The 14077-nt window shown below is 38.0% G+C and overlaps 1 protein-coding gene across 7 annotated transcripts in view; it reads right to left on the bottom strand.

Moving 5' to 3' along the window:
• The window catches only part of diaph2 (diaphanous-related formin 2), a 427538-nt gene that overhangs the window by 38048 nt on the left and 375413 nt on the right, over positions 1-14077 (bottom strand). For 6 of the 7 annotated variants that reach the window (XM_051860865.1, XM_051860871.1, XM_051860868.1 and 3 more), the window contains 2 exons: positions 4748-4840; positions 2785-2835 (listed from right to left, as the gene is read on the bottom strand). In XM_051860865.1, coding sequence (XP_051716825.1) covers positions 2785-2835; positions 4748-4840 — 144 coding nt within the window. The remainder of the gene's footprint in view (positions 1-2784; positions 2836-4747; positions 4841-14077) is intronic. The other variant, XM_051860870.1, reaches the window with a different exon arrangement.

Here is a 14077-nt window from a genome sequence, read left to right as displayed (position 1 = left end):
TATGAAAGAGCTACTCAGCCTGTGGCTTTCATCTGCGACCAGGGAAATCGATGCCAAGGATGTATGAGCAGCTACCTGTCTCTATCCAACAATCTACTAGAGTACCCTTGGCATTCAAACAGAAGATTTTTAGTGTAGAGTGGCCCAGGCGGAAGGCTTCATCACAAAATACCCCTTTCAAGGTAACCTCTGAGGTCAGTGCAGAGCTTTAACTCATATAAATATAAAAATCCACCATCAAAAGTTTCTAAATGCATTAGCTAAAAAAAAAAAAAGATAACCATATTTGCCATCTTAATACAAAGAATTGCATCACAAGTGTTTCTCAGAACAAACCAACAAGATAAACCTCCTTGAGTTTTCAAACAAGAAAACACTCGAAGACTGTACACTCCACATCAAAGCAACAACTGAACACCACTGAACGGCAGAAAAGTCACTGAAACACAGTGTGATACGAGTCAATTCATGCTATTGTGTAAGAACCGCATCTTTGTTATACGATTGGTGAGCAAAGCTAAGCATACTGACAGTATTTACAAAACCCAAAAGCAAAATATAGGTCAGATCTGACCAGGGAACCTGCATTAAATCGGTCTTGCAGACATCTTTTTCTTCCCCTGAGTTTTGAATTTACAACACTATTTAAAATGGATTACCTATTTACCGTATCTGTACTGACACAGTGCTTGCCTTGGGTCTGATCTTGAACTGAAATGGCTGCATGCTCATGGTTGTGTTACCTAAATAAAAAGGCAGTCTGCTGCCCTAAGGCTGTAGCACACTGACCTACATCAATGCACCAATGCTTTAGAGCCTAATTAGTAGAACTTGTATGCCTAGCGTTTGTCATGTTTGGCTGGTTTCTTTGTTACATGCATTATTAATGCAACTACACTTAAAATGCTAAATGACTAAACCATTTGACTGGAGATGATGGACATCCTATTTCGTTTAAGGATTTTGCTTGTCTAAAGCTGCATTTTAAAGTGATAGTTTACCCAGAAATGAAAATTATGTAATCATTTACTCACACTCATGAATGTATAAAGCCGTGTATCTTCGTAAATCTTTGTAAAAAGTTATGCCAAAGCTGTGTGAATAGCATATGTATCAAACGTCTGGTTCAAAAAAAAAAAAAAAAAAAAAAAAAAAAGTACTAGCCAATGTCTATTGCCAATGTGTGAGGGTTGAGGTTAGTCCTCTTAAAAGCTCGGACAAATGCTGATTCTTACAAAAGGCCTTCAAGCTTCGCTCAGGATCAGGTCACTGAATCTGGAGCCAAAGAGCATAATAACATATACGAACCCTGCTGATCCAGACAGTGAATTCATTCTGATATATTCTGAATGGTTCATGTAGCATATCAGTCATACAGCAGAAAGCAACAAGATAAAACATATTCACCGACATCATAAATAATGTACATATTCACCAATGGGCTCAGTGTGGTACTTTAACAGGCATTTCTGTAGCGATGCCATTCACAGGCGTGCAAAGCATAAAGGTGAGGAGATTCTGTGTCGTGCACATATTAACAAATCATTTCAGGCACATAGAATGTAAGAAACTGGCATACACGCTCTTTAAACACACACAAACACACACTATTGCGCGAGACTGTATGCAATAAAGCTCTGTCATAGTGATTCTAAAGTAGGCCAGGGCAGAGCAAGGCTAGAATCTATTAAAAAGTGGGCATTTTTGTGCTCCGTGCATGGGATGACACTCAAAAATAATGGCAAGCTTTACAGGAAGAGTAAAGATGAAAAATAATCCATGAATGGGAATTAAGGAAAGCAATGACCCTTCAGACAGATCATTTCTATTCGCCTTTCACAGGCGTGGACGTACTGCCATGCTTCATCACTGTAAGGGTGCACTAGTTAGGTCATCTACTGTAGGATGGCTAGAAAGAGGAAAAACTAGCCTGAGCTCCGACTACTGGAGAGGATACAAAGCAGCCACTGCACTCCTAGATCAGAACTAAATGAATTCTTAAATATGAATCAATCACACTCTCTTAGATAATCTTCAGTCAATGAACAGATGAAATCGCATTGAGAATCAAATATTTCTAGGGCTTTGTTCACGCTACACTCAAATTAATTTTTGTTAATATTTTTGTTTGTTTGTTTTTGTTCATCTATTTAACACCTATTAATGTTGTGGACTTTGAATAATGTTGTGGACAACTGGGGGCCTTGGAGTCAAAAAGATTAAGAACCATTAATCTATATGCAACTCTGCACTTTATAGTACATTATGTAATTTGTACTGTGATCTGCCATTTGCGCCTGTTTTACTGTACTGCACCTTCTCAAATTATATTACTTATTTATATCACTTTTTGAAATATTATTATATTACTATTTTCAATTTTGGTTATATGCTGATTGTGTTTCATTGGCACTGTGCTGAGATTCAGATTCAATTTACTGCTATGCATTTTGCATGATGTTTTAAGTCAACTCCAAAAAACCCTACTTGACCTCTATATCTGGCCTGGCTTTTCAGGCTGAATCATTTTAAGAATTTGCATATTAATATGTTTTGGAATTAATATATTTGATTTGAAAATTTCAAATAATAATAATCTGATTTCTGTCATCCTGTCTGAACAAAGCCCAAGAGAGAAGCTATCTTTTACCCTACACATCCAGTTGTGGAGCTCAGTATAGATTGTTTAGAATTCAACCAAAATGTTTTTTGAGTCCGGGCAAAAAGCAAGTGTTATAGGTAGAAGAGCAGGGCGAGGGGGTAAACATAGGTTCATTTTGTTACCATGGTTAGCACCCGGCCACCGAGGTGCAGAACAGGAAGGGCTTTGATCACCTGCAACAATGACGAAGTAGAAATTGACAGACAGAAAAGAGAGAGAGAGAAAGAAGGAGAGACGTCAAACAAGAGGTATTTCAGGAGTTCGTAACCAATTATCCACTCTGAAACTCTCAGTGTTGTCAAACCTCAGCCCACACACTCATCAGAAAAAGAAAGAGAAAGGCTGAAAGAGAAAGAGAGAGAGAGAGAGAGAGAGAGAGGATGAGCAACACTGAGCACAAGAAAGCAAACGGCAAGAAAGAGACCGAGTATGAGACAGAAGAGAGAGAAAGAGCACTGGTGAGGTTTAATCTACACACTCTCTTCTCTCCTAAATGTCAGTCTTATTCAAACAGATGTCAAGGAGACTGGGCCACAGAGCTGGATGGAGTAGGTGAGCTCTGAGCATGCGGCTCTGTCTTCCTGGCGGTGGATGGCTGGCAGGCTCTGTCAGGGGGCAGCGCTTGGGGGCTTCGCAGCCCCGCTCAGTGGGAGACAGGTTTGATACAGCATGACACCTTACTTATTCATGCCCTCTTATTAGACCTCAGCACTGACACAGGGGATCATGAGAGTAACTTTTTTGTAAGACAAGATAAAGTAAAGCCAGAAAACAATAGTGCAGGGACAAATCATTGCTGCTGAGCATGCTGGTATATGGAGATTAGGTACATTTGATATGGCGATCTAAAGTTTCCCCCCATGCATTTCCTCCTCAGACTCAGTGATGTCTTTTGGTATGTTTTTCTTATCTGGCTTCTTTAATGATGCTGAGGTTTTTTTTTTGTCAGTCTGTACACAACATATATCTTACTACATCCCAGGAGAATTTCTAATACACAAGCGGGTTTATGCACTGTAAGCATGCATGGACAAGGACTTTGGGAAAAGAGTGACTTATTGGGGCCATCGTACGAGGATGTTCTGGAAAGCTACAGCAGTTATAGACACTTGTCTGCCCGTCCTTGGCATTTCAATTCAACGTAGCACCTACAGCAGGTGGTCCGCTTCTCCTCCCTTGGGTCAGCACGATTCATCATGGCAGGATGGAATATGTTAACATTAAGATTATGTTAAACTATCCTCTAAGGACTCAGAGTCTACAATCAACTTCTGTAATCAGTGACTTATAAATGGTAATGTGGCAATGAATCCAATATAAAAAAAGTTTCAGAGTGGAGACCTACAGAAGGGCAATAAGCTGAGCCTAATTTTACATTGTTAAAGGGATAGTTCACCCAAAAAATGAACATTTTCTCTTTCTCACTCTCACCCAAACAATGTATGACTTCCTGTTCTGTGGAACACAAAAGGACATTTTTTGAAGAATGTACATTGTTGTTCTTCATTGTTCAAAAAGTTGTTGTTGATTAGTTTTTTATTCTTTTATTCAGCAAGAATGCATTAAATTGATCAAAATTGAACATTTATAATGTTACAAAAGTAAATAAATGTAAGTAAATAAATGCTGCTCTTTTGAACTTTCCTTTCACTGTTTCCACAAAAAAAAAAAAAAAAAAAAAGCAGCACAACTGTTTGTATGTTTCTTAAGGCCGCAAATCAGCACCAATTAAGTATTATAAAAGTGGTTTATATGACTAGTGCATAATATAAGTCTACTGAAGCCACACAACAGGTTTGTTTTAGGAACATAATGAAACTGAAGATACTTTTATGGTATTGCACCATTTTTAAAGCAAGAAAGCTCTAGTGCTCTTTCTTTGTAATTGCATTAAACATAACAACAACAACAACAGGTACATACTTCAAAATGTCTCCTTTTGAATTCCATGTCAGAAAGGTCATACAGGTTTGTAAAAATATGAGGGTGAGTAAATGACAGAATTTCCATTTGTGGGTGAACTATTCATTTAAATGCATCTGCAAATTTAAGGCATGAGGAGGTGCAGGTATAAAGCAGTCTTACCATTGCGTGGGGTTCGTTTCCTCCGGTCACGGAAGGCTGCTCCAGACTGCAAGGCCTCCATCAGGCTGTCCATCACGCCCGTCTCGTCACCTTCTGTAGAGAGGACAAAGTTGTCTGTCAGAGCTCACTTTCATGTAGAACACATTCACATATACTCCAACTCACACAGCCACACAGTGTTGTCAGGCTACAATAAACTGTGTGGGAGTAAAAGGAAAAGCAAAAACAGAACAGCAATAAGGAAAGGCAAATGGGGCAGAGGGCAAAGAGAACAACGTGGCTCCCTAAATGCACGAACGCTCTGAGGCGGTGGCTAACATATGGAGAGGAGCCAGAGGATGAAAGTGTTCACTGATGGCCATTGACAGGTATTCGCTCTGCGGCTTGCACAGGGGAGCTAAGTGCTCTTTACCAAGATTTAGTGTGGAGCCGGTCAATACTGGAGCTTTTTATCATTGTTCGATGACAGTGGGATGTGCCTTGAAAACGGTCATGCCACCGAAGTGCAACGTGTCTTTACGGCAAATGGGGCTTGACTTCTAAAAGACAATGAGACGATCGGCTCACTCAGTGAAAGGACAAATCCCACAATCAAATTGTGGATTTATTTCATTTCTAGTAGAATGTGAAGAAATAAGAAATATGAATAATTCTTGAAATATGATGATCCTCTTTGAAACAGACCTCTTTCTTAAAGGGGGGGTCTAATGCTATTTCATGCATTCTGACTTATTTATTTGTTGGATTCTCGTGCTAAACATGGCCAAAGTTTCAAAAAACGAGTTGGACGTATAACGGAGTATATGTGGCACTTCTGGTTTATACATTTGGCAGAGTATCTGTGCCTAAAATACTCTTCAGATTTCTCACAAGATAACCTTGAAAGATAACCTTACTTCCCAAAGAACTCAGCATTAAGTGAAGCTGAGAGATTTGTGCTCACGCATTACATTGATGCGCTCTCGATATTTGTCATTAAAATAACCACAGAAACCGCCTTAAATTAACTATCAAAATAAGGACAAAGTTGTGTCTGATAGTTGAAATCAATTTTTTATTGGTTAAAATGAATGGAAAATATCTCGTGTTTTTCCGTGGCTGCTCGAGCCCTCAGGATCGGCGCTTCTGGTTTTATAAACAAGGCCAAGTTCTACGCTGGATTTACAGATCATTTGAAACTGAAAGATGGAGCGATCACAGTGATATGATCCCGTTCATGAGCCGGAACCGCAGGTGGTGAGTAAAACTGCATCAAATGTCTGTTTTGTTGGCAATAGGCGCCTAAGTGAATATAATGTAAACAACACGAACATAGTGAATTTATAAATTCATTATTCATCATTCACTATATGCTATATTCCTTATAGTGATTCAAAAGTTATACATAGATAATGCAATGGTGTATTGTGTGTGTTTAAATACATTTGTTTAGCTGACCATTGATAGCTTACAGACGACCGCTACACAACATCTGCACGTGCTCGCAACTCTTTAGCTTCGCCCACGGCATGCCTCCAGGAGCTCGGGTGTTTTCGGAAAAAAATCGGAACAGCAAATCTATCTTTTATAAATATGATAAAACTAAAGACTCTTCTGAGATATGAAGGATGCTATACTACTCTATAGGTACTCAAGATTAACATGAGATTGTCAGAAACTGTGTGTGTTATGTACCCTTTAATATATTTATAATATATATCCACTTGCAAAGTTTTAATGCATTTTTTTTCTTGCATGGGCATATGGCACAGAACATCCAAAGCATCGGTCAATGGTGGGGTTCAGAAATAATCTTTTGGTCTTTTATCTGGGTCATCTATCTTTACCCAGCATTAATGAGACCGAGGGTCCCCACTATATCATAGTGGTCCAGCAGAGGCATTATTTTAAACTAGAATCATTACTGTGACTTATTGTTGCGTGTGGGATCGTTTAATCAATTCTTTTGTGTACATGATCGAGTTGTTCTCTGGAAATATTTAGTGAATGGGTTGGGATTTCGACGTCTGCCTTGGCAGAGAGAAAACGTCTGTGGCGGAGATGCCGGTAGCTTTAGGCAGCAGTTTCAGGCGTGTTAATCAATCTTTTGTTTCCTCGCGCAGTCAAAGTAGATGACAGTCAGCAAATTGAATTTATAAAGAGGAAGAAAGTTGACACGGCTACATAATTAATTTCAGAAAATGCCACACACTCGCTACGCTGAGGCAGAACTGCACAAGTGCATTTTCCGCTGAAAGCAGCAGCAGCAGCACAAGCACTTACACATGATACAACTGTACACATTAAACAAAGCCAAAATATTATGATTAAAATAAATAAACAAACAGTAGCAGTGGTATATACAGTAGTAAAATAAAATGATTTGTGCTCTTTTCAAGCTTGGCTCCTACTGAATCGTTTTATACTCCAGACCCTTACTCGAAAATCAAAGAAGTGGTTCACTGTGTTTAAGAGCCACCCAGATTAAATCAAGCTAATTAAACTAGCTGTTTCAGAACAAACCAGAGCAGAACGAGCATGGCTTATCTCTAATTGCTCTTCAACACCTTGGCTGATATCTTTGCTCATTGGTTTAAACCAGGACATGCATCTCGCTGGCTCTTTGCACTGAGCATGCCAACGTCCTCTGGAAGCAATGACAGTTCCTAAAGTAGCTGCATCCCAAAGTTTGCGTCCCCAAAACACGTCCACATCAATCTGATGCCCAATCTGGGTGTTCAGGGGGCAGGTAAACATTTATTAGAGGCACCATGATTCCGGAAACTTCTTGACAGCTCCCTCATTTCCTTCGTTTTGGAGACCTAGACATCACAAGGGGCACCTGACACTTTGATCAATTTGTCCTACTTCTTGCTTGCTTAACTGTAACACAATTCATCATCTGCAATGGCCAGGACAGGAGAGCTGGGAAGGCTGGGTTCAGAGGATCTCAGACACGAAAAAGCAAAATTACTAAAACGGGAAACACGCTCCCAAGCGACCCATGACTGCTCCATTAACAATGTCCTTTTGGGCCATGCTTCCACGAGAACCAGCTGGGCTCATGATCTCTTCACATGGATCCGAGAGGAATTGCCAGAGCATGTGGTCTACATTATTTCTCCATCTCATCAGTACAGGATGCATTAAAGTAGGCATGAAATGGAAGTTTTTCTTCCCTTTTGTGTTGTATTTCTGAGTGAAACGGCTTCTTGAACAATAAAAAAAATGTATAGCTGGACTTGATCTTGTCCATTGGAAACTGACTGGAGGGTTGTTGTTTGCTATTGCTGTGATCTCATGTGAGTGACAGGTTGTCCTGCCCTCACGCCACTAAACACGTCATCAGACAAGAGAAGAGATGTTGTTTCAGGAGGGAGGGGAAGTTGTTTTGATTAAAGAGCAGTGCATGGATAAATCATTTATAATAAATACCAGAATATTCCATAAAAAAAAAAATTTAAAAAAAAAGGCAATTTTTATTTCATGGTAATGTTAAAAGCAGAGAATCTATTTAAAGAACCAAACAATTGGGAAAAAGATGTCTAATGCAATATTTTTCAAGGAACACATACTTCAAGAAAACGCTAAGATGATCCAACATCATTTTGCCCTATTTTGTTTTGTGTCCTATTTGTGTTTTATTTTGACAAAACTCAGGGCAAACAGTCTTCAAGTAAACAAAACAAACACACACATACACACACACACACACACACCCTTTTAAAAAGATACAGATGATACAGCACGACTGCAATTGTTTTTTTCTAAACAAACAACAGTTCAATAAACAAGATGTTAGAGTAACTTGTATTTTTAGATAATATTTCCAGTTATTTTGTGTATTTTTGCTCTATCAATGAAAATAACTAAACACAATAACACAACAGAAACTTCTTTTTCGTATCTCTGAACAACAAAATGTTGTTTATTTCCTGAATGTCAGTGTTTTTGAACAAATCGAAAAAGGGAGATTCAACAGCTCACTCATTAAAAAAAAAAAAAAAAACATTACTTTTTTCGTTCTTGGACGAATCAGTGTATTAGACCGAATACATAAAATGCATGTAGGTAAATTTTACTGCTTATTATTTCTTGACACCTATTGTATCAGTTAATACAGATAGAAGACAAACCCTCTAGCGCCACCAAATGTCCAAATTTGCACTCATGTTTATGTTATTAACTTTTGAACAGTAAGGGCTAGAAATTCCTTTTTTCCTCCGATTCCTTGTCTCGTGAAAATTTTTCCACCATTTTGAATTTTCTGAAAAACCTACTTCTTCACATTCCTCATAGACCATTACTCAGATTTTTACGAAAACTGAACCAGATCATCTTCGGATCATGCCTATAAAAAGTTATCATCAAACCATTCTCGAATAGTGTGTTAACGAATTTTATGAAAAATGGACATTATGCTATATCAATGCCTTAGTGTTTTCAGACTAAACTTGGTTTGTGTTATGACATCCATGTCCTGAGGGTACATGCACAGTTTTGGCACAATGTCACCTAGTAGTCAGGAATTTATATTTTTGCTTATAATTTCTGGACAGTTTGGCAAAAAATCAAATCTGGTCTCTTTTGATTCACAGAAATTGCAGAAATTTCCTCATATCAGCCATATTGGGCGTCATCCATTTTGAATTTTGTTGTGAAATGCTATATTTTACAAAAAATGCACTGGCGTATCATTACAAACTCGTTAAGTGTCACTGGCACCTTGTCCAGACGGTACTCAAAAAGTTTTGAGACAGTGTGACCTTATGGTCAAAAGTTAGAATGAAATTTCAAAAAATGCTGATAGCTTGTGATTAATTTTGACTCGTCATGAGACTGCTCTTAATAGATTCCTTGCAGAGAACATAATGTATATACCAATTTTGTCATAGTCTGCACAGTGTGTAACCAACACCCTATAATCGCAAAAATCCACCCACTCTTTTTTTTTATAATCCCCATAAATCAGAAGCAGTCTCTAAAAACACACTGATCCAGTTTTCTCCCTACAATGATGTCATTGTAGGGGAAAGCCCCGCCCACTGGTGAGGATCTCTGCCCTATTAGCATAGATCCCACCCTGAGTGAGCAGCACACAGTACGCCATGTTTATACCCTCGCTAAGTACTGCACTTTATAATGTATTTGTTTGCGAATCACCTTTCTAAATGTGCTAATGTGGCTAAAGCTACCATTGTCTCTTACTGTATTCACAGAGACCAGAACTTGTTATCTTTAACTCGAAAATGCTCACCGCCTTTACAATTCAGAACTTCACTTTTATTACTTCTTAAAATAAAACTAATGACATAGCTCTGATCTCTGTGAATACAGTCAGAGACAATGGTAACTTTAACCACATTAACCATACAGCATGCTAATAAGCACATTCACAAAGGTGATTTGCGTACATTTACAAACTACAACGTGCGGTGAAGTTGGACAAACAGTTGGTATTTATCCATCTTTGAGAATTCTAGTGGCTTTGTGATGTTCTCCACACTCCAGTTGTTGTCGTTGCCAGAGTATCCAAACCAGCACAAGCTGTTAAGGCTCCGCCCTCTTCTGAAACTGGGGTGGGGAGCAGCAGCTCATTTGCATTTAAAGAGAAATGCGAAAACAGCGTGTTTTTGCTGCCATCCTAATAGGGGCTTTCAAAACATCCTATAATAAATCATCCATGGGGTATTTTTAACTGAAGCTTCACAGACACATTCTGGGGACACCTGAAACTTATATTACATCTTGTAAAAAGGAGCATAATAGGTCCCATTTAAATCATATTACTAGTGATTGTAATTATGATTTTTTCACCATTTTGACTAAAATCATCTTAAAATGTCTAATTACTCATTGTCACAGTTGACCTGATGCTCCCAGCCATGCTGGCATGACTTAATGTGCCTTCTTTGAGCTTGGCCTCTTAATTGCTGCTTGCAGCAACATACAATATTTATTGCTGTATTGGTGCATATAAAATATTAAATATAATTTTTCCTTGTGTGAAAAAAAAAAAAAAAAAACACTTTGGAAAACATGTTTTAATTATTTAACTAGATTTTGCTTCTGGGTAAAGTTATGATTACTCTCACTCTTTAGGTCATATCAGAGAAAATAAATAATTATGATATATACTATTAATATGAGAATTAAAAATGTTCAGCCATATCACTCAGCTTTATTAGCATAGAATTGTTTCAGACAACAAACTTCAGGTGCATAATGTGAAACTCTTCTAACAGCTAGTCTTGTATCTGTATCTGCTCTGTTGTCTGTCCCTTTCTGGTACCTATCTCTTTATTGTCAGGGTATCAGGTGGTTCTTTGCCCCCTCAGGCTCCTGCCAAATGTACCAGAATGCCCTGGGGCCCTGTTCAGTCTCTCCAATATATTTATGGGCGCACTATCACATTTTTAATTAGGGGATAACAAGCACAGCCCTCTGCCGGATTTGTGAACTTCACACATCAGATTAGCTTCCCCAACAAGCACCCTGGCAGAGGGTAGGAGCTTATCTTCCACGGCACGGGGAAGAAAAATGGGGGAGGAGAGAAACAAAGTCAAGTGTCACAACGAGTAAGAAGAAGCAGTGGGGGAGAAGGGTTTGTGTGTTAAAGTACAGGCTTGTGTAGCTCACAGTGTGTGTGTGAGTGTGGCATCACAACATCTGGAGGACTGAGTCATGGAGAAGGACTGCCGAAGCGAGACTGTGCAGGTCGTAAAACCCCCAGCGAGACACTCAACAGAGCGGATGGGCTGACATTTAATTATTTCTACAACGTATGCACGTGCATGCTTGGACTCGCACTCTCGCTCCCTTCCTTTCTCATGGCTGATATTGACACCAAGCATCTAGTAATGCCTGTGTGCCACTGTATATGTAACTGAGCTTTGCTAGAACACTGACTTTGCAGCAAATCATCAGGATTAAGAGATTATGGTGTATATGAAATCGCCCCACACACCACAGTGTTAAAAAAGCAGAAACTGTTTTTATCTGCAGTGTCACAACGGCATGATCAGAGTTCAGTCTGTTTAAGACAGAGGCAGGCTGAGGATGAAAGGTTGTGGTGATGTATTCATCATACATTAACGCCAGTCGAATAGAGGCACTTAAAAGAGCCAGATGTCTTTCGTGTCACTAAACTGCCTGTCAAATGCCAAAACCAGCTTTGAAAAACATACATTCCTATAAATAAACAAAATGTAGCAATTTGACTATAGAAATACTGAGATAGGCTAAGATACACAGAAATACATAGATTCAGTGTTCATTTTGACCACAAATTTTGATTTAGTTTTAGTCATAGTCTTTTGACTAAAATGCCATTTTATTTTAGTCATCTGAATAGTTATAGTCTAGTTTTAGATGACTAAATATCATAAGTTTCCAAAATCGAATGGGTTTAGTTAAACTGTAATGCATCAATTAAGAATTTCTCTAAAATGTCCAAACCCATTATATAGGTTACTCCTGGAGAAAGCCTGTTACTATAAATGATATTAAAATTTGAACATGCAATAAAGACGCAGATTTAACTGCTGTGGCATATAACATTATCTCAAAATTAAATAAAACCACCTCTCCTAAAAAAGAACACATGGTCTTCTTTTCAATGAATGATCTATGCATTTTTATAACAACTTGCATACAACATTATTCATCAAGCAGACATATTTATTTTTTATAAATTAAATTTAATTAATCCTTATTTAAGCTATTAAAGTTTGATTAATATTAAAAGATTAGTTCATCCAAAAATTAAATTTCTGTCATTAATTAGTCACCCTCATGTCATTCCACACCCGTAAGACCTTCGTTCATCTTCGGAACACAAATTAAGTTATTTTTGTGCGCAAAAAGTATTCTCGTCGCTTCATAACGTTAAGGTTGAACCACTATAGCCACATTGACTATTTTAACAATGTGTTTACTACCTTTCTGGACCTCAAAAGGTGCAATGACATTGCTGCCTATGTGTGGATCAGATACCCTCAGATTTCATTAAAAATATCTTAATTTGTGTTCCAAAGATGAACGAAGGTCTTATGGGTTTGAGAACATATAAGGGTGAGTACTTAATGACAAAAATTTCATTTTTGGGTGAACTAACCCTTTAAGGGCACAGACGGCAGCAGGTTTGTTAGACTGCTGTCATTTTAAGACGAATGCTGGGATCCAGTACACTGATGCACATCTGATATTCTCACAACTGTTTACTTTTTCTTAAGACATAACCAATTGTGTTTACATGAATACTCTCCAAAACGGACATTTTGACATAACGTTGTGTGTATTTGTACATTTATGTGAGAAAAGACGTGAAAGAGAGCTCAATTCATTACTCGTAGGCTGTCTGAGAGGCGGCTTTCTGTGTGCACGACTATGTGTTTCAGATGTATTCTCACAGAAAACTGCACAGAATAGATCTCACTTTTGTGTCGTCACACTTTTTCAAATCTATCCATATGCATTTTTTTCCCCTCCAGCCGTTTATATTTTTAAATGTTTTATGAGATGTGCAGCAAGTGTATGCCAACTTACAGTATGTCTGCCGGGTACAATTCAAATATCCACGTCTACCGTGCAGGATATCATTCTGACTGGATCTCTTCCAATACAAATCATACATTTTCGCCTCGTTTTTATTCATTGACCAAAATGTCAATATATTTTTGTCATAGTTTTGCATCATTCAAAACTGTTTTTTATGTAGTTATCACCTTGTTTTCGTCTGTGAAAAAATGTTGTAGACAAAAATAATGATGGAAGATATTCGGCAACGGAATGTTTTTATTCAAGTTGCTAATTTTATTTTATAAGAAAATTCTGAATACCACAAAACAACAACAACAAAAAAAAGAATAATAATAATCATATAATAATAATAATAATATAGGACTATTGATACACAAGAAATATATTATCAAAATTTTACTACATCTGTATTGGATACCATGCCTCATTTCTACTTTTTAAACTGAGCCATTAAAAAAATTATACAGCAGTATCAACAAGCCTGGTTCATAAATTCAACCTGCTATCTGTCCACGGTGATGAACAAAAAACAAAGAGGATTGTTCGAGAATTCAATTTCTGTTGGTGCTCCTGAAGATGATTGCTCCAGGGGGGCTAAAACACATAAAACTTTTGCCTCTTAAATCCAAACAACAAAGATCCTTCCAGACGACATTACATCTATTACTGTGTCCTCCCAGTGACCGGCCTACAGCCACAGACCCACAGTTCTCATTTCCACATTAATAGAAGCTAAAAAGCATCTTGCAGCTCCTTGCTTGAAAAAATATGAGTAGTATTCACCGTCTTTGTCCCTTCTTGTCCTTCAAA

The sequence above is a fragment of the Ctenopharyngodon idella genome, chromosome 14, assembly GCF_019924925.1.
Source record: "Ctenopharyngodon idella isolate HZGC_01 chromosome 14, HZGC01, whole genome shotgun sequence".
NCBI classification, from domain to species: domain Eukaryota; kingdom Metazoa; phylum Chordata; class Actinopteri; order Cypriniformes; family Xenocyprididae; genus Ctenopharyngodon; species Ctenopharyngodon idella.
This window is presented reverse-complemented; position numbering and strand designations above follow the sequence as displayed.